This window comes from Dipteris shenzhenensis, chromosome 18 (assembly GCF_047967505.1).
Source record: "Dipteris shenzhenensis isolate YYH24624 ecotype China chromosome 18, Dip_SZ_1.0, whole genome shotgun sequence".
NCBI lineage: Eukaryota > Viridiplantae > Streptophyta > Polypodiopsida > Gleicheniales > Dipteridaceae > Dipteris > Dipteris shenzhenensis.
This window is the reverse complement of record NC_141613.1, coordinates 48,235,307-48,254,967: the sequence shown is the minus strand read 5'-3', so window position 1 is coordinate 48,254,967 and position 19,661 is coordinate 48,235,307. Positions and strand designations below refer to the sequence as shown.

At 47.4% G+C, this 19,661-nt stretch overlaps 1 protein-coding gene across 2 annotated transcripts in view; it reads right to left on the bottom strand.

The window, feature by feature from the left end:
• SCD1 (stomatal cytokinesis defective / SCD1 protein (SCD1)) overlaps positions 1-19,661 on the bottom strand; it is a 181,383-nt gene that overhangs the window by 36,826 nt on the left and 124,896 nt on the right. For both annotated transcript variants that reach the window (XM_087389222.1, XM_087389221.1), the window contains exons 20-22: positions 19,478-19,535; positions 19,267-19,350; positions 18,927-19,179 (exon numbers count right to left, since the gene is read on the bottom strand). In XM_087389222.1, coding sequence (XP_087245348.1) covers positions 18,927-19,179; positions 19,267-19,350; positions 19,478-19,535 — 395 coding nt within the window. The remainder of the gene's footprint in view (positions 1-18,926; positions 19,180-19,266; positions 19,351-19,477; positions 19,536-19,661) is intronic.

Below are 19,661 nucleotides of genomic sequence, written 5' to 3'. Positions count from 1 at the left end.
ATGCTCAATGGAGCAAAACACTTAAAAGGAGCAACTACTATGGGTTTGTCTTCAAAGTCAACAACTTGTTGGCTATTGTGGGGGGACTATACAACCAGCGAATCCCTCGCGGAGCGAAAATATAAAAAACTTCTGCAGGCCAAGCCTTGCAGAATTGAGCATGCCTTGCAACAGTCGCCCTAGAGCCTCCAGTCCCACGCTCCCAAGTGGAGCAGAGAGTGTAGATGATATCCTGCCAAATGGTGACAAGGTAGCAGAGGGTGGAACCGGATGCTCACCCATCACCAAACTGCAGCGAGCAACCCAAATGTTCCATGCACTGATACTGACTACTACCTCCCATACGCTGTCCTCCGGAGGAGGAGGAGGAGGAGGAGGAGCCAGGCTATCAAGATGGACCGCCTCATGGAGCTCTATCCTTTAAATGCTCTGACCTTGTATCCGGTAAGCTGGGAAGATCTCATCAATCTGGAACGCGTGTCCTCCCTCAGTCAACCACGCCACCGTCCCCCAAGTGTAGTCCCTCTGAAGACTCTGCATACGGGTCATAATCCTGAGGGCTCCCATCCAAATCCTCGCTGCACTATAATAGCTCCAGAGGTAGAGCGGGATCGTCTCCAGAAAACCAGCAAAGCAATAATGACACTGCCCCTCCACCCGCATCTGCTCCAACCACGAGCCATTCTTGCTTATTTTTATGTAGTATTGCTTCTATGAGACCCGTAGTAGGAGACGATTGTAATGAAATCACATAAAATGTGGTGGGGTTCTAGGAGATACATTTTGTAAAATTTAGATGTAATGTCTAATTAAACTTACAACTTGCCATGCTAGTTTACTTGATATCAAGGATGATTTCCAGTTAATACTAACGACGATAGTTTTATTGGTGTTGCATGCTAATGTGTGTGGGAATTGTGTGACTAAAGGTCCAAAATGTGCCTTGGGGGGATATTTGCATTTTTTAAATGGGAGTGGTAAAATGTCACTGATGAGGTGGCAAATTAGGCTGAGGTGGTTAGACTGATTCGGAAGGCATCCTGCACATGCAAGGTGGCTACGTGAAAGGAAGAAGCGGAGCTTCTAGACTGTGAGCTGGAGCTACGTGAAGATGGCGGCTGGGAGCTGATTCGGTTTGATGCTGGAAGGATCTACGATGCAAGGGGGCTCCTTGAAGAGAAGGCTGGACGATGGCTCATGAATTTCCTCGATTTCACGAGTTGCCACCCAGAGAGGTCTTTAGAGTGCTTGGAGTTCACAGCTCTTATTAAAGACAGGAATGCTCCAGAAATCCTTCTCCTTTTGTCTGTTGGGAGAAGCGAGAACTTGGCTGCAGACTTTCTCTGCAAGGATGCGTGATGATCAGGGTGCTCACAGAAACCCGACTTATCCAGAGGTGAGGACAGCTTTCCTGGACAGGTTTATGTGTGTTAGAGATCCTGATGGCATTTGGAGAGAGCTATGTTTATTGCAGCAACAGCTGACTCAGCTAGTGGATGAGTATGTCAGTAAGTTCACTGTGTTGTGGAATAAATGGTAGGTGGCCTTATTGCCTGAAGTTCCTCCCAAAGTCATAAAAAAGGATAGGTTTGTTGCTAGTCTGAAGCCGGAGATTAGGATAAAGATTGAATGTAAAGAGCTGCTCACTTATGAGGATGCTCTCAGGGTAGCAAAAGAGAAGGAGAGGAAGCATATAAGGTTGTCACAAATGATGCAGGAGATGCCAATGGTTCAGCATGTGCCTGGAATTATCTCTCATGTGAAGCCAGAAATACAGAAGCCTGAAGTCAGGAAGGAGAAGAATATAAAAGAAGAAATTCATGAAATATCGGAGCTTATGAAGAGTTTGAGTTTGAATTTGATGAACGGTAGGGGAAAAGGTAGATCATTGGGTGGTTATGGTAGAGGCAGCATGCCTTCTTCAAATAATTCAGGCCCGTGGCAGGCAGGACGAGGTCAAGGGTCATTTACACCTTGTGTCCAGTGCTTTAATTGTGGAGAGTGGGGACATTACAGCACACACTATGTTAAGCCTCCTCGTGCTGGAGGTGATGTTTATCCATTGCCAACACGGTTAAATAATAGGGAAGGGTATGTGTGGCCATCCCTCTAGAGAGACATAAGACATTGGTGTAGATCATGCCTACAGTGTCAGCAGATGAGTAAGAGGATCTTACATCCACAACTCAGAAATATCATGCTTGCTTATAATATTTTTGAGAAATGGGAAATAGATGTCATCGGTCCTCTACCCATGATAGCCAAGGGAAATTGTTATGTGCTGACAACTGTGGATTATTTGACGAGATGGGCTGAAGCAAGAGCAGTACGGGCTGTCAATGCGAAATCTGTATGTAAATTTGTGTATGAGGATATTTGCTGTAGATTTGGTGTGCCACTGGAGTTGCTTTCTGATAGAGGTCCAGGTTTCAGAAGTGAAATGATGGATTTATTACGTAGAAAGATGAAGATTAAACACAGATATGCAAGTCCCTATTATCCCCAATGTAATGGGATGAATGAAAAATTTAATGGTGTGTGTACTAATATCATGGGAAAGAACGCACCCAGTTTTCACCATTTCATCTTGTTTACGGGAAAGAAGCTCTATCACCCTTGGCAATAGAAATTCCTGCATTACAGATGTTAATGAAGATAAACAAGGATTCAAATTTTACTTTCCAGAACCGATTATTGGATTTGCAGGAACCACAACTAGACAGACAAAAGGCGGTGGAACATTATGCTTTAATTCAAGAGGAAAATCAAAAGAGAGCAAACAGCAAATTCAGGGATAAGAAAATCGAGGAGGGTGATCTAGTTTTGAGATACAAAAGTAGTCTGGATTCTACCTTCAAGAAGAAATTTGTAACCAAATGGGATGGACCTTTTCGTGTGACGAAGAAATTCAAAAATGGCTCATATCAACTTGAGGATTTGGATGGTCAGCAGCATAAGAATAGAGTCAATGGCTTCAAACTAAAGAAATACTTTCATAGGATCATGAGTGTGGACCTACTCTGATGAAACCTGACAAGCCGGAAGACCTCATGGATGTGGACAAAATTCCTCCCTTCCAGGACAGCATTGATGCGCCGTTTTCCCCACTCCGATATCATGAGGTCAACCAGGTCATACGTGAGGATCTTTGCAGCTACACACATTCCGGACCTGATTTGAACTGAATGAGCTCCCAGTGAAGCTCAACTTCTACAGAGATCATTGCCTACATATCTCACATGAGGGGTTTATTGACCCACTAGGATGTACGCAGATTCATTTACCCCATTCAATGAGGATCTCTATTCGTATTGAGAATGGCCTAGCAGAGGATCCACCCAGGGAGGGACGCATATGAACCTTATGTGGCCTAGAGGAGGCTGAGTCTGAGGAGCATTTCATTTTCAGATGTACAGTGTACTATGAGATTAGAGGATACTTCTATTGTCTATTCAAAGATAGCTCCGGGTTATGATCATGATTCCTCTCTTTTCCAGATCAGAGATGTTTGGCCGTGTTCGTTTATGAATCATGAGGCAGTCAAACATCGTGAGCGCCTACTTCCATCACAGAGACAGGAGAAGCGCACCCTGGTAGACTCTTCTCAGAGCGTGATCACAGAGTTCTTCCAGGCGGACCATATAGGCTCTCCCCCTACATGCCATAGACAAGATCGGGACCCAGAGCCAGTGACACAACAGCTCACACGGAGGGTTGATGCAAAGATTACACTTGGGGACATTCCCTCCTTGTTTAGAGTGGGAGCGTGACCGACAGGGGTCATGGTCGCCCTTGTTAGACATAGATCTATGACCAGGAGACAGCACAGGACTACACCCACAGGCAACCAACAGCATTCTCTCTAATTTAATGCTCTTGCTCCCCCACGCTCTCTCTCTCTCTCTCTCTCTATCTCTAATATGAGAGCCAGCCCATTGGAGAGGGAGAAGGGAAGCTAGGCAAGACCTAGAGTCCCAAGGGAGAATGATGCCCCACAAGGGAGGTGGAAAATGAGCAGCATGTACTCCCTAAGATGCCGGGTCTATACACACATCAGAGAAAGATATGATCACAACAAAGGCAATCCAAAAAATCTATTAGAACAGCCAGGTAAAGTTATCTAAGAGAAGTTTTGGACCTCGCTTCGTTCTTCACCTCCCTGCCACCCCCATCACCCTACCTTCCACCTCCCCATGCTCCCAATTGACCGGCCCACCACCCCACGCTCCCCTCTCCGTCAATTGACCGACCCACCACCCCACGCTCCCTTCTCGTCAACTACTACTACTCCCCCTCCTCTCCGCAAATAGCTCTCCAACCTCCCATCCCTCTTCGTCAAACTCAGCTTGTCCTTTGCCGTCTGTGTTCACCTTGTCACCCATCCTCCTTTTAGGCAGCAAGAGAAACCAACCTTGGGCTGCGTGCAAGCAACAGGGTCCGTACAGTCCATACACAGCCCCTGCAGCCTGGAGAAGGTCCGTACAATCTGTACGGACTGTTTGTCAGTCCGTACAGCCTATTAATCATGCCGTACAGCAGCAAAACAGTCGCAGAAGGTGCTCCTTGACTCAGGCTGTGTGCAACAGGGCTGGATGCAAGGAAACAGAGAAAAACAGCAGCAAAACAGCGACCAGCAACCTCTGGAAGGTCTGGTGCAGCAAGAAGCAGAAGAAGAAGGAAGATGGCGAATTCTGGAAGAGAGAGACTCTAGAATTGGACGCCATCTTCCCTAAAGGGGGGGAAAGATGCTAAAAGTGGGGGAAATATGCTAAAAGTGGAGCTGGTAGGTGGCATGCCTGACACATGGCAATTAATGCCCCTAACCCCCTGTACCAAGGAAACATTGGTTTCTTAGGGGCAACTTTTGACACGTGGCACATTAATGCCCCTAACCCCCTGTACCAAGGAAATGTTGGTTTCCTAGGGGCAATTTTCAAAGCCTCTAACCCCACTAACCAACGACAAATGAAACCGGCCTTCGATAAACAAAAGGGCAGTGATCTTCTTCTACTCAGTCATAAACTTCATAAATAGCCACAATGCAAGCTTCAGTCACTTAAATCACTTAGCACAACTTAGAAACAAGCTTCAACAACAACAAAGGTGAGGCTAGAATGCCCCTGCTCGATGAAATTAGTACACAGTGCACACACTGGCCCCAAATGCCTTGGCGCCCCTTACGGTATTTATTTAATGCTTCTGAATGGAAATGCTTTACAACAAGGGTTCAACCTTGCACTGTTCCTCTCTGCAAATCCTCTACTTGTCTTCAAGGCATCTAATCCCAATGCACCACTAGAATTTCCACTGGCAAGGCATACTCAAGCATTCAGTCCAACACCTCTAGGAGAGTGAGGGGAGAGAGACGGAAGGTGGGGGAAGGGCATGCATACACATGCTTGACAAATGGCACCTCCTCCTTGCCATTTGCCCCTTCATTAAAGTCCTAACCCCCATACCAAAACAGATATGTGACCCTCTCTTGGTGGAGCTCCCGTCTGCAGCTACCTCCAACCGCCCGTCGCCATCACCCAGCCCTGTGGCAGCGCCTAGCTCCCTTGGCCGCGCCTAGCTCCCTTGGCAGTGCCCTACTGCCTTGGCCGTGCAGGCTCCCTTGGCAGCTCCCTACTCAGGTCGCCCCCCCTTCAGCATGTCTGGCCATGTGTCGTGCCCCCCCCCTTCAGCCTGCTGTCTAGCCGCACCCTGCTGGTCGCGCTCCTTTGCCCTTTAGGTCGCCCCTTCAGGCCGCCATCTAGGCTGCCTTTCAGGCCCCTCCCTTGTTGTTGCCCGCCCTTCCCTTGCGTTTCAGGCTGGGCTGCTTCAGGGCCCTCTCCGGGGCTGTTCTGCTCGTGTTCCAGGGAGCTGAGTTCCTAGGCTATTTCCAGGCATTGGCAGAGCTTTCTGCTTCAACATTGAGCGGCCTGTTTTTCATCCCATGCAGGCTGAAGTTCGGAGCATTCATTATACAGGTTTTTGGGGATTTACTTGTGGTTGGTTGCGAGTTCTTGGTGGGTATTTTCAGCAGAGGTAGCTCCTCCCCTCAGGACAGCGCAAGCTGAGACAATGGAGGACACTAATGCCACTCCCGTCGCTGAACCTGAGGAGATTGAAGTCACAGTTTCTTTTCCTCCCGACATTGTGCAGATGATTGAGGTAGCAGAGAAGGGTTTCGTTTGACGCACATCATTGGCTTTCTACCCGGTAGAGGCCAACAGTTACGTGATTGGGTGTACACCAGCATGGCCTCATTGGGTGTCTCAGTTACGGTTTTCTGATTGCTTGGCAGAGGGTACTTTTCTTTTGGCCTTCAGTCTGCAGATGAGGCTCAAAGAGTACTTATGAGCTCACCGATTCAGTTTCAGAGCAGAGTCATCCATTTGTGGCCTTGGCGAAAGCACTTCAGTTCTACTTTCCCGGGACCGCACCAGGTCTCTTTTTGGATGCTTTTCCCTAGACTTCCTGATGAGGTCAGCTCTCGTCGCAGAGCTGTGGAGCATATGGCTAGTGTGGTAGGTACAGTCATCCCATCAAGTGCTAGACTTTCCTATGCTCAGTCACTTGCTGGTACAGGTGTTACGAGGGTCAGACTCGCTTCACAGTTCCCCCCTCCTCGACCTTTGCCTACTTTGATTTCGTACTCCACAGGAGATGGGGTCCAGATGCAGTAGAGGGTTTTGTATGAGGGTCTTCCTAATCCGTGTCTTTTCTGTCGGAAGAGAGGTCACTTTATTTGGGATTGCCCCAGTCGTCGGCCTCGATCAGAGACTCTGGATCCACCTCATCCTATGAGTGACCCAGAACCTACACCTCAGCCTCCACGGGTCTCTGAGCCTGCTTCAACTCATTCAGTAGAGCGAGAGGAGACTCCTCTCGGGGAGCCTCCAGTGGACTCAGAGGACTTGGAGGTGCCTCCAGCAGAACAGCTTTCACGGAGAGCTCGGAGGAGACGGAGACAGAGGGAGAGTCAGCAGTAGTACGAGCAGCCCCAGGTATGAGCTCACAGATGGCAGAGAGTTGAGACACATGTGCAGGAGACCCCGGAAAGGGGAGATGCAAAGGACCATCCGCAGGCACATCTTGACATTGTGCAGGAGATGGTAGCTCAGTGAGTCGAGACACACGTGCAGGAGACCCCAGAAAGGGGAGATGCGGAGGACCATCCGCAGGCAGGTCTTCACAGTGTGCACGAGACAGTAGCTCAGGATTTGATGACTCTTGACACTACTACCCCGGAGGTTCAGATTTTGGTTACTGAGATAGTTATCCAGCAGGAGACTGCTCAGGCTGCAGTTACGGTGACGGATGCCTCTTCCCAGTAGTCCATTGAGAGAGTGGTATTTCACGACACAGGTCAGAGTCAGAGCCCGTCCTAGGATCTCATGCGCCTGTATGAGGTTCCCTCGAGACCTCTTTCTCTTCCCCGTCGCACAATACCTTCTTTTGTTGCTATGCAGAGTGTCCTTTTAGACACCCCTCTTAGTACAGCCTCGTCCTCGCAGCTTTTCACTCCTGGTTTATCCAGATCTTTTGAGAGTGCGGTCACGGATTTCGCTCAGTACCCAGACAGGCGTGAGGGTTGGGAGATCCTAGCAGATGAGATCGAGCGAGATTATCAGTCACCCATGCTTACAGGCACCTCGTCGCAGATTCTTCCTCTCCCACCTATTCCAGGAGCAGAGTTCGGACGGCTCAGCCCTTTTCAGCTCTTCTGACTCCTAGAGCTGACCCCAGGATGGTTGACAAAGATTTGCCCGTTGAGTTTTGGCCCTTTTTGGCTCGAGGGGTTTCCACAGACTCCCTCACTCCATTGGAACTTCTCCTGGTTTTTTGTCGACGGTCAGAGGAGGTAGAGGAGTACTTGGGATCTGTTACTCTCTCCAGAGAGGGGCACATTCTTCGTTTCTCCGCAAGCAGCTTTCGATCTCGGGGGAGCGAAAGCTGGTCAACTAAGTTACTTGACAGCAAGATTGCTAGACAGCTCATGAGCATGACTCAATTTTCTTCAGTTCACCATATTGTCGGCTCGCAGATTCGTTCTTGCCCTAGGACTCTTCGACCTGGCTTTGGTGGCAGGGCCTTTCTGTTTCTGTTCTTTGAGGTTCAGGGAGACTTTGATTTGCCCAGGAGTGCTGGTTGGTTTGAATTTCAGCTCCTCAGTTCGCGCCACAGTACTATTCCCTTGGATGGAGCCATTTTACATGAGTTGGGGCAGATTTGGAGTTTGATCAGAGACCGACTTTGGTTTGCATCATTAGAGAGAGTGATTTGTGCCGCTGCCACTGGCACCCCCTCACTTCCATCCGATGTCTAGGTTGTCCATCATTTCTTGGAATGTGAGAGGACTGAACGGCCGTAGATTTACCTTAGATGCAGATGGTCGTAGATCGGGAGTTCCTAGATTGTAGTTGCTTAGGGACTCCCTTCGGTTTATTTCCTCAGGGTCCCCTCCAGACATTGTGCTTATCCAGGAGCATAAGCTCTCCCAAGACAGGATTGACAGATGCAAATCCTTACTCAGAGGACAGAGCCAGACATATTGGAGCCCAGCGGATGGCACAAGGGGGGGAGTTTGCATTTCAGTTTCAGCCAGGTGGGCCTCAGAGATCACCCAAGAGGGTACACTAGTGGAGAGTAGGGCATGCTATGTTATTCTTAAGATTGAGAGCACATCAGTTGGTGTTCTCAATGTGTATGCTCCCACGGATCCAGCCCACAGACGGGCTTTTTGGAGACAGCTCGGAGAGTCCCTTCCTCAGGCAGACACCTGGATTGTTGGAGGAGATTTCAACATGGTTGAATTCTCTGAAGACAAGTCAGGCCAGACAGAGGGTGGCCTTTCTGATAGGGAGAGAGTGGAGTGGGATAGTTTTGTTTTGCATGCTGGACTTCATGATGTAGCTCGATTGGACGACTTTCGTCACTTGGCTGACAGTCTTCAGTTCTCTTGGTCCGGGGCTTGCCATGGCTCTCTTTATTTGGTCAGACTTGACAGGTTTTATATTGGCCAATGGGGCCAGGCCAGAGGAGGACAGATTGGGATTCGCCCGGGTTATGTTTTATCTGACCATGCTGCAGTCCTATTACAGATTCTCCCTACCTCTCGATTGGACAGCACAGGCTCTGTGACAGTTCCGGACTTTGTTTTTCAGGACACAGAGTTCGTGGAACGGTTGAGAGAGGCTTGGTTGTCAGACGACACTCCTGTGGATCATGGCTGGTTGATGTGGGTAGAGGGGGCTTTGGCTAGAGTCAGCATGGCCTGCCAGTTGAGGGCAAAAGAGGAGAAGGAAAAGCTCAGAATCAGAGATCGGAACGCAAGGGCGGAGGTATCCAGACTTCAGACATTGATTTAGAGTTTTCCTCATTCTCTTTTCATCAGAGCGCAGCTTTCGGAGGCTCAGGAGAGACTAGAGGAGATTCAGGGCAGGAGGGCCCAATTCAGGTTTTACTCCCAGCAGACTTTCTAGATCCAGAAGGGGGATAGATGCTCTAGAGAGTTCTTCAGGGCAGTGGGTTAGAGATACTCCTCGAACAGTCTTCGTAGACTTGTGGATGAGGCCGGGTCTCTTCAGACGGACCCTCACCGTCTTGTTGAGATCACTTCCGATTTCTATTCCACTCTTTACACCGCCGATCCAGTCACCGAGGAGATGATCAGAGCCAGAGAGGAGATTTGGAGTCATGTCCCCCAGATGGTCTCAAACAAGATAAGTCATGTTTTGGATAGCCCACTATCACTCCTGGAGATCACGAATACGTTACATGAGCTGCCCAGAGACAGATGCCCAGGGGAGGACAGTTTGTCGCCACTTCTTTTTAGAGCTCTTTGGAATACGATTGGGCCTCATCTACTTTCTGCCTTTTCAGAGGCTCTCGATACAGGATCTTTGGGCGAGACATTATGCACATGTATGATTTGTCTCATCCCAAAAGGGGGAGACAAGACAGTCCTACGTAATTGGAGACCCATTAGGGACAGCCTACAAGATCCTAGCGAAGACCCTGGCTCTTCGCTTCAAGCCTTTGCTGCCAAATATCATCAGAGCTACTCAGACAAGATTTGTCCAAGATCGGAGCATCTTGGATAACATCTTCACTTTTTGGGAGGTCACTCACTGGGTGAAGGAGAGTCAGCAGGAGATTGTAGTTCTCCTTCTCGATTTTGAGAAGGCTTATGACAAGGTGGACTGGGGTTTCTTGGAGGGCACTATGAGGAGGCTAGGCTTCAGTGATAAATGGATTTTATGGGTCTCCTCACTTTACTCTCACTCCTCTAGCACGATGGTGGTTTGTGGAGGCAGAGGACCGGCTTTGCACCTTACCTTTTCCTTTTCGTAGCGGAGGCTATGGGATACTTTATGCAGGCTACTAGTCATGGCACTTTGGGCCTTCATCTGCCTATCCTGCAGGAGCAGGAGCTTCTCGACACTGAGTTTCTGGATGACACGGCACTAACAGTCAGAGGAGATGCATATAGGCTTGCTACTGCTGTGGATTCAATTGACAAGTTCTGCCTAGCCTCAGGGGGACTTGTCAATTGGAACAAATCAAAAGGCATCTGGACTGGAGCTCAACAGGATAGCCCAGCATGGGGAGGAGACAGAGGCTTTGTATGGATACCCAGAGGCACCTCCACGAGATATCTAGGCTTCCAGGTTGGCATTGAGGTGTCCCCAACGCAACAGTTTGCCCCAGTTCTTGAGAGTATCTGGAGAAAGCTAGCCTACTGGAGTATAGCTAGACTTTCTTTGGCCGGAAGAGCGCTGGTACTCAACCAGGTTCTACTAGCGATTATGTGGTGCGTTGCATCATGTTGGTGCTTTCATGCTGACTCGATCCGTCAGGTGAGGAGATTGCTTCGGAACTTTCTGTGGAGTGGTGATGGTTCTGAGGACACTAAGGCCAGAGTTTCATGGGATACTATCACTTTACCCTTCTCGCAGGGAGGACTTGGGGTTCTTGATCCGGAGATGCGGAGCAGAGCCCTTTTAGTCAAACTTCTTGTTAGAGGTTTGACTCCAGGAGATCAGCCGTGGAAGCAGTTCCTACTGCATGGGATTCACCGGTGCACCCCCAGAGCAGCAGGTCAGTGGGCACGTAGAGTCAGTTGGATCTTCCTGACGGACCAGCATTCTCAGCCTTCCTCACCACTTGTGAAAAGGCTTATTTAGATATGTAATCATTTTCGACACCACCTCATCAAAGCAGTTCCCTCCTCCAGAGAGGAAATTGCCAGACAGCCACTTTACCATAACCCCTTGGTTCAGTACCAAGGATCATCCCCTGGTACAGAACTTAGGACTCCCTTGGCCAGATGGCATGCTCAGGGGGTTGTGACAGTCAGAGATTGGTTCAGGGGAGGTGTGGAGATGTCAGAGGAGGTGATCAGAGATAGACATGGGCCACTTGGACAAATTGCTGCCACCAGATTACTAATCATGAGAGCTATTCCTCAGGAGTGGAGGGATATACTTACAAATCCAGCCTATGTTCATCCCATCTCTACTTGGTCAGGTTGTTTTAGTGAGGCTGGGCTATGCATTGGAGTTCGTTTAGGACCGGTACCGTTTATTTATTTTGAGACGGACTCCTCTCACAGATTGTATCCCACTCAACCCCTGGATAGACAGGAGCTCCTTTGGCAGAGAGTCAGGGTCATTGGTTGCCTGGGTAAGGAATGGGCCACAGATCCTTCCAGGTTGACCATTGCAGAGGATACTAGATGGAGACTTTGGATTTTTCAGGGTCGACCTCTTGTGGAGCTTGACTGGGACCCAGGTGAGTGGGCATGGCCTGCTCTGGTGGCAGGTGTTCGTCCTCTTTCATTTTTCCAGTACTCTACGAGGGCAGGTTATAGGCTTCAGCAGAGAGACTCTCATCACCTACCATCTGCTTTGGCATGCACAGGGACTTACTGCAGAGCTATTGGACCCACTTTTGGGGCATCAGTAGAGCCAAGAAAGTCTCCTACTTTCTTTGTCTCACTATACATAGGGGCATACCTGTGGGTACCTGGCTTCAGCAGATGGGTAGACCCTCCTTGTGTATGCGTTGTCAGCTTGCAGAGGAATGTAGCAAGCATTGTTTATGGAGTTGCACCAGCTCTAGAGTGGTATGGACAAGTATCTTCAGGTTGTTCTCATATGTTACATCTGAGTCCTTTCTCATGACTTGGGGCGCTGGCCTTTGGGGGAGAGGATCTGGAGCCTTTACTCTCTTTGAGTCAGAGCCAGGAGACCACGGTTTCTTCATGCAACGTCGCCAAAGACGGGGTCCCACAAAGGCCAGCATCATGGAGCTGTAGGATTTACTTTTGGTACCGGTACCAGCTCAGGACTCCATGCCTACTTCAGCTGTAGGGTCAGCCTGGGAGGTGATTTCCAGCATTACCCTATGGCAGATATGGTGTCCGCGATGTTGTTTTGTCCTTGGGGGCCATTTATGCACCGAGGCTGACACTCTCGCTTCCATTTGGGCATAGAAAAAAAGGGCTTTGGAGCTCCCCACTTTGGATTTTGATTCTATGTTTAAGAATCCGAAACACAACCAAATGGCGAAATTCCAAAGATATAATGACTACAAAGCAGGATAGATCGGAATTTTTTCATTACTTTTCTTATAGTATAGCCCTTTCTAAGAAGTCATAGGATTAAATTAAAAAATTGAGAGATAAAGGCACTCTTACTTGTGTGAAGACTAGAGAACCTATTGAATTGGGAAGTAATCACTCCGCATTTAGCCATTGTTTGAGTCAATATCAGGCATTCTGATTTTTCAGAAGTGATCATAGTAAAGAGATTTCAAAACACCTACCAAGAGAGCGACTGATCTTCACTCTCAGGAGTCAGTGGGAGCGGTGTACAGGCACCTCTTTGGCAACTCGTGGGAGGTTGGTTGTCCTTGGGCCCAACTTTTAGACCCCTCTTTTAAAGCCTTTGCCTTGCCCCTAGGACCTAGTGGTACACCTAGACTTTGCCCTTAGGAACTTCTAGGAAGTGTGCACTTCCTCTAGCCAGTCCCTCACGGCCAAACCATTACAACACTTAACCATGGTTAACCTCGGGTTAAGCGTAGGTTGAGTTACGAAGATACTTTACATCACTTTTCACGTCCTCGTGACATACCCTCCTCTTAAAACAACAAACTACCTAGGTTGCTGTTGAAAAAGTACAAATAGGTAGAAATAGCCCATACCAGAATATACATCATCTGTAAGATACAACCTGCAATGATAATATGGGCTAGGAGAGCTCGAGAGTCCATCCATACATCAATGCATCCTCTATGTCGAGTGTCGCGAACACCCATCATGGAGACCTCACCGCAACATCTCGGGTGAGACAATCGGTGCCACCAAGCGATCGCCAGATATATGAGCAGTCTGAATCAAGGAAGGGGAGGTGCCACCCTCCTCTTGATCACCGGGCAATGCTCCAGATCTCTGCTTTGCTGAACTTGTAGGAGCCTGTACCGTAGTGGGCGCAAGCTGAAACGCGTCGAGGTAGAGCTGCAAAATCTGAGGTGAGTCTACCAGGTCACCCTCCTCCATCCACCTCGCATCCAGTGCACGATAATTCCTGAACTTCACCAGATAGCGACGGGAAACTCTACCTTTTACTTTTCTTTGCATATGTGCCAAAATCTGTTCCGGAACCAAGATTTCATCCAACTCTTCCACCTTAGGCTGATCCTCATGTAGCAGGTCAACAGGCACATCACCCTGGAAAGGCTTCAATAAACTCACATGAAAGGCATTGTGTATGGTCCAAGTGGCAGGTAGCTTCAGCCTGTAAGCTACGTCATTAATGCGTTCAAAATTCTGAAAAGGACCATAATACCGCATCTTCAGCTTTGTATACACTTTCGTCTTGCCTTTCATCTTCCTGAGTCGTGCTTTTTGAAAACGCAGCAGCACCCAATCGCCCTCTTTCAAGAGCAACTCGCGGCAATGCTTATCGGCTGCTCGTTTGTGCTTCTCTTGGCTTTTCTAGAGGGCTGTTTTGACCTTCTAATAAGCAACATCCAAACTTTCCACAAATCTGTCCGCTTCAAAAATCCTCTCTTTCGTATGCAGAATGGGAGGTACCTTCTGTTCTCCTGCCACAATTTCAAAGGGGGCTTTCCCCGTGGATGAGTGTACAGTGTTGTTGTACGCGAACTCAACAAGTGGCAGAAATTGCTCTCATTCCGATTGCTGATCCGAAACATAGCATTTGAGAAGATCAAGGGCAGTGGAATTGGCTTCTTCAGACTGCCCATCAGATTCAAGATGGAAAGAGGATCAAAAATTCAGCGTGGTACCCATATTCTCAAAGATACCACTCCAGAAAAGACTTGTCATCCGCGGGTCTCTATCACTGACAATTGATTGAGGCATCCCGTGATGTTTAAACACATGAGACATAAAGAGTCTTGCCATCTGGTCTGCTGTAATTTTCTTTCTGACGGGAATAAAGTGGGCCTGCTTGCTGAATCTGCAAGCCCAGAAAGCTACGTACTTCATGGATGTTCTTCAGGTATGGCCAATTCCTGATGGCCTCTACCTTGGCAGGGTCCATCCTAACTCCATCCTTGGAAACAATGTGCCCGAGAAAATGGATCTCATGCATGAAGAATTCACTTTTCTTGGCATTGACAAGCAGCTTATGCTTCCGCAGCTCCTCGAGAACAATTGCCAGCTGCGTCCTATGTTCAGCCTCATCCCGAGAGAACACGATGATATCATCGAAGAAGGTGCCAACAAAGGTTCGGTGCTCTCTAAATATCATGTCCACCATTCTGTTGAAGGTGGCAGGTGCATTAGTTAACCCAAATGGCATGACAAGAAACTCGTACAGACCAAATGTGGTACGAAATGCTGTTTTGTGAACATCCTCTGACTGAATTCTGATCTGGTGATAACCACTCTTCAGATCAATGCAGCTGAACATTCCAGACCCCTATAACCTATCCAAAATATCATCTATCCGAGGTATAGGGAATCTGTTCTTAATGGTAATCTTATTGAGTGTTCTATAGTCAATGCACATCCTTCTTCTGGACCAAGAGCACGAGTGAGCAGTAAGGTGAAGAGCTAGGCTGAATCAGCCCCTTCTCCAGCAGGTTCTTGACCTGGTTCATAATTTCCTCTTGCTAGGCTGCACTGACCCTGTAAGGAGGTCGGTTACGAGGACTGCTACCAACAACAAAAGACAACTCCGGGCACCTGCTGGAGGCAGCTGAACACGTCTGTACGGATTCCGTACAGCCATCCGTACGTCCGTACAGTCCGTACGAAAATTTCCCAAAAGTTCAAAAGTGAGTCCTAGCACTTCCTAGAAGTGTGTACTAGCCTTGGAACAATCAAAACAGTGTTAAAACGGCTGAAAACAGGCTTGGAACAGCTCAAAAACTGCACAAGAACAACTGAAAACGTCCAACACCTCTGGGAGAGGGAGGGGAGAGAGATGAAAGGTGGGGGAAGGGCATGCATACACATGCTTGACAAATGGCACCTCCTCCTTGCCATTTGCCCCTTCATTAAAGTCCTAACCCCCATACCAAGGACAACGTTGGTTGTCCTTGGGCCCAACTTTTAGACCCCTCTTTTAAAGCCTTTGCCTTGCCCCTAGGACCTAGTAGTGTACCTAGACTTTGCCCTTAGGAACTTCTAGGAAGTGTGCACTTCCTCTAGCCAGTCCCTCACGGCCAAAGCATTACAACACTTAACCATGGTTAACCCCGGGTTAAGCGTAGGTTGAGTTACAAAGGTACTTTACATCACTTTTCACGTCCTTGTGACAACAAACATTGGTACTGTCTAGGGGCAACCTTTTAATCCTTTTTAACCCCTCTTCCCACATGAAACTTGGGAATCTATCTAAGGGCAAACTTCCTAGCTCCATCACACCCCTCTGCGAGGTCAAAGTGATGCAATGCCTTGATTCTAACAGTTAGGTCTAGCCAGTATGTCCAATTAGATGTTACCACTAGGGACTTTCAAGAACTCACTGCTCCTCTAGGCCAATCCCCCATGGCCAAATTGGTTACAAACTTAGTCATACCTTATTTGCTTACAAAATTCAGGTCCCTGTGACACCTCTTCTGGAGTTCGGCCAATCTAGACTTGGCATCTAGTGTTGTGGTGGTCAACTAGGTGTTATTGGCCACTACTTGGTTTGTTTGCTCATGCTAGTGCTGCTCCCGAGACAATATCAGTCAGCTTAAGAGACCTATAAGAAACTTTTTGTGGAGTGGACTTGATGGGACGGCGGCGGATGACACACCCAGGGTGGCTTGGGAGACCCTCATACTCCCCATTGGGAAAGGGGGTCTTAATATCATTGACCCATACTTGCAATGCAGGGCCCTGCTCTGTAAGATAGTGTTTAGAGGATTGATGCATGGACAGGAGCCTTGAAAGAATTTTTTGTTACGCACAAACATGTACTCCCACCTTGAGAGGAGACTCGATGGACAGCACTAGATGGATTTTCACTTCAGCCCCGCTTAGGCCTCCCTCCTCTCCTCTTATGGCTGCCATTCTGAAAGCTTGGGATAGCTTCAGAAGCACACTTCAGAGTGCTATCCTCCTCTCGCAAAGAAATTGATAGGCAGCCCATTATGTGGAATGAAAGCAAACTTGATGAGCATGGCAGACCACTAGGCAGTATATGCGATGATCTAGATGCAACAGAGGCCCTGCATTCACTGTGAGATCTTGGAAAGATTTCAGAAAGCTTCCAGAGGATCGGAGAGTTTTATCAATTGGTCATCTCGGAGGGAGTGCAGAGAGGATTCAGCAAATTGATGCAGCCATTTCAATGGACAAGATGGATACATATGATATGCCCCTTACGAATTCCACTTGGTTGGGTGCTCTCACTGGGACGGGTATTCCTATTCAGGTTATTGCTTTGCCGGATGCACATGAGGATGCCCTGGTTTTATATGTTCAGTCTGGAGGGAGGCTACATTTGTCTTCTAATGATATCCTTCAGGAGGTTCCCTTCCAACCGGTAAGGGTTGGAGGTTTTATGGAGCAGGGTACAAATTCACAATGATACCTAGATCCCGACCCTTTTCTTCTGCCTCTGCATTCATGAAGACTTTGGCTCTAAGGAGGTGTCCCTATCAGATGTTTGCAGTGGGACTGGGAGTGGATTGATGAAGAGCACAGAGAGAAGAGCATCCCCTTCTTTTGTTACACGGTTAGACATGCCAAGCGATTTCAGCTTAGTTATAGAGGGTCGAGGCCCTCTAGATCTCCTCATTGGGACAGCTTTCACATTTCTGCAAATGTGTCAAAGAAACTTTTGAAGGAGCTCCTGGAAATCCCTCAGAAAAATCACACGCTTCTTTTGGTTTTCTATTAATGGAGGGATTGTGGTGAACCTATGGAGGCCCAGGTTCAAGGTTAACCCTACATGTCCTCGTTGCCATTCTACGATTGAGACAGTTCAACATTGTCTTTGGGGGTGCAAACAGGCGAGGACGATCTCGAAGGGTGTTGCGAGGATATTATGTATTTTCCATACTTTCACCCTTCTTTATGACTTGGGGTTCAATGGCTTGGCTTTCTCTTATGGGGCCTCGGGTATTTTTCGACGAACATGATTCACATGGAGCTTTTTTGGTTCTCCGACACTTAGTAGAGTCAGGTTCCCCACACGATGTTTCTTTTACTCCTTTCAGAGCTGTTGCAGCTTGGCATATTTGGAGAGCCAGATGTACAGAGGCATTGGATGGATCCCAGATTCACCCCTCTCAATTGGACTGATAGTATACATACCTTGATGGCCATCTGGGCGAGTATGCAGGGATCATCAAGAGAAGCCTCTGCTAGGAGAAATACTTTCTTCAAAGTTTGGAGGGGATCTACTTTCTTCTCTGATTCTCTCTCAGGGTCGACTCGGCATTTTCAGCCTCATCCCTAGTTATTTGCTAGCTCTTTTTGAGGTTTGATTTCTCTCATGTATTTATTGACATGATGTACTTTCGCATTGAGCTTGCTCTGCAGTTTTCATTCATACTTAATAGAAGTACTTTTTTGCAAAAAAAAGAAACCTATGCTCTCTCCAAAAGATGATGTCTAGGATGGTGGCCAACATCACACCATCCAGTTTTTTTCCTTTTTTTTTTTGTGAGGGGGGGGGGGGGGGGGGTTTGAGGCGTGCTTCGTTTTCTCAATGTTTTTATAGAAGATTCTTTTCTTTGAAGAAAGAATACGTTCTAAGATGCCCTTGAAATCTTAACAAGATTTTAAGTTCGTATTTTTGTTAAGTTCTAGAGCTAGAATGACTTCGAAAAACCCCTTTGTTTTTAAAGAAAATGTTAAAAGCTAATGCCTTAATGGCAAATTAGATTTTTACATGAGTATATTTTTTAGTGTGTCCAGACTTTTGGATTACACCCCTAACCTTGGATAACTAGCAAATCTTTTACCAACACAATTAGAGCTTACAAATTTATCTACCTACAAGAGGCAATACCCTTGGACATAGTTTGTACTCTATTCCCCAGTTTGAAACATTTTATCCCCACTGTTGTGCTTTCTTTGAATATCTTTCTCTTTGTCCTCACCCAAAAGTTGTTCGTTATTAGATTCACTAGCACCTAAGCTATTTAAAGCCTCCTCAATAGCAATTATGTTTAACATATCAAACTATGGTTAGCCTGCCATCTTGGGTTAAGAGTTTGAGGGTTGAGAAATGCAATGAAATGAGCACTTCACATAGGATATATACTAACCTGTACATTTTGGCAATTCATATGTACATGCATGTAAGGCTCTGAAGCACATGGAGAGCTAATCCGAGGGTTAAAATGGCCTTATAGATTAATTCCCAAGTTTGATCAGCTCAACTATAATGTATGCCAGTGATGGGCCAGTCAAGCTTCTGAATATTGCAAATATAAAGAGAATAGCAAAGATGAAGGAGACACACCTAGCACATTACTGTCTGATGTTGATCGGCGATTCCTACCAGCTAAGGCTGCTTTATCTCTAGTAAACATGCTTTGCACCCAGCTGCGTCCTGCTCCTGCTGCCTCAACTGGTTGTTCACTTTCCTCTGTCTTTGTTCGAGATTGCATTTGCTGTGTTCCAAGTGCATAAGCAGGCTGTGACCGAACAGGAGTTAGCCCCCAGTATCCAAACCTAACTTGTTGCATGTAGGCCAGTAAACCCCTTAGCTTGATCTGTAAAAATACAGAAAGACGATCAGCCCTTCATGTATCTAAAACATAGAGAAAGTAAACTAGCTCGGTACGCAATATACACCATACCAGTTGCTTCGATCCAAGGTTATGCTTCTGTGCAATGGACTCCAAAATAAACCAGGCCTCAGCATCTGGCAATCCCAACCCCGCCTGAAAGAAAGGTGTTAATCTTTAAGACACCTTTGCTAAAGCATCTCCACCAAAATTTTCTAGTCTGTCAGCCTACACACACTGAAACAAGAAGGAATTGCAATTCTTCCAAAGTTCAAGACCCTACCATGTGCTGCGCAATAATAATTAATTGCTCCGCTACTAAAGTAGCAAAATTGCCTGACCTGAAACCAGGCAATGACAGAAAATACAATCAGAATTCTCACACAGGTTGCTTGTCTCAAACAGGACAGAATTATCATTTCATCCACCATCCACAAGTCAAACACTCCTTTCAACACCACAGCAAA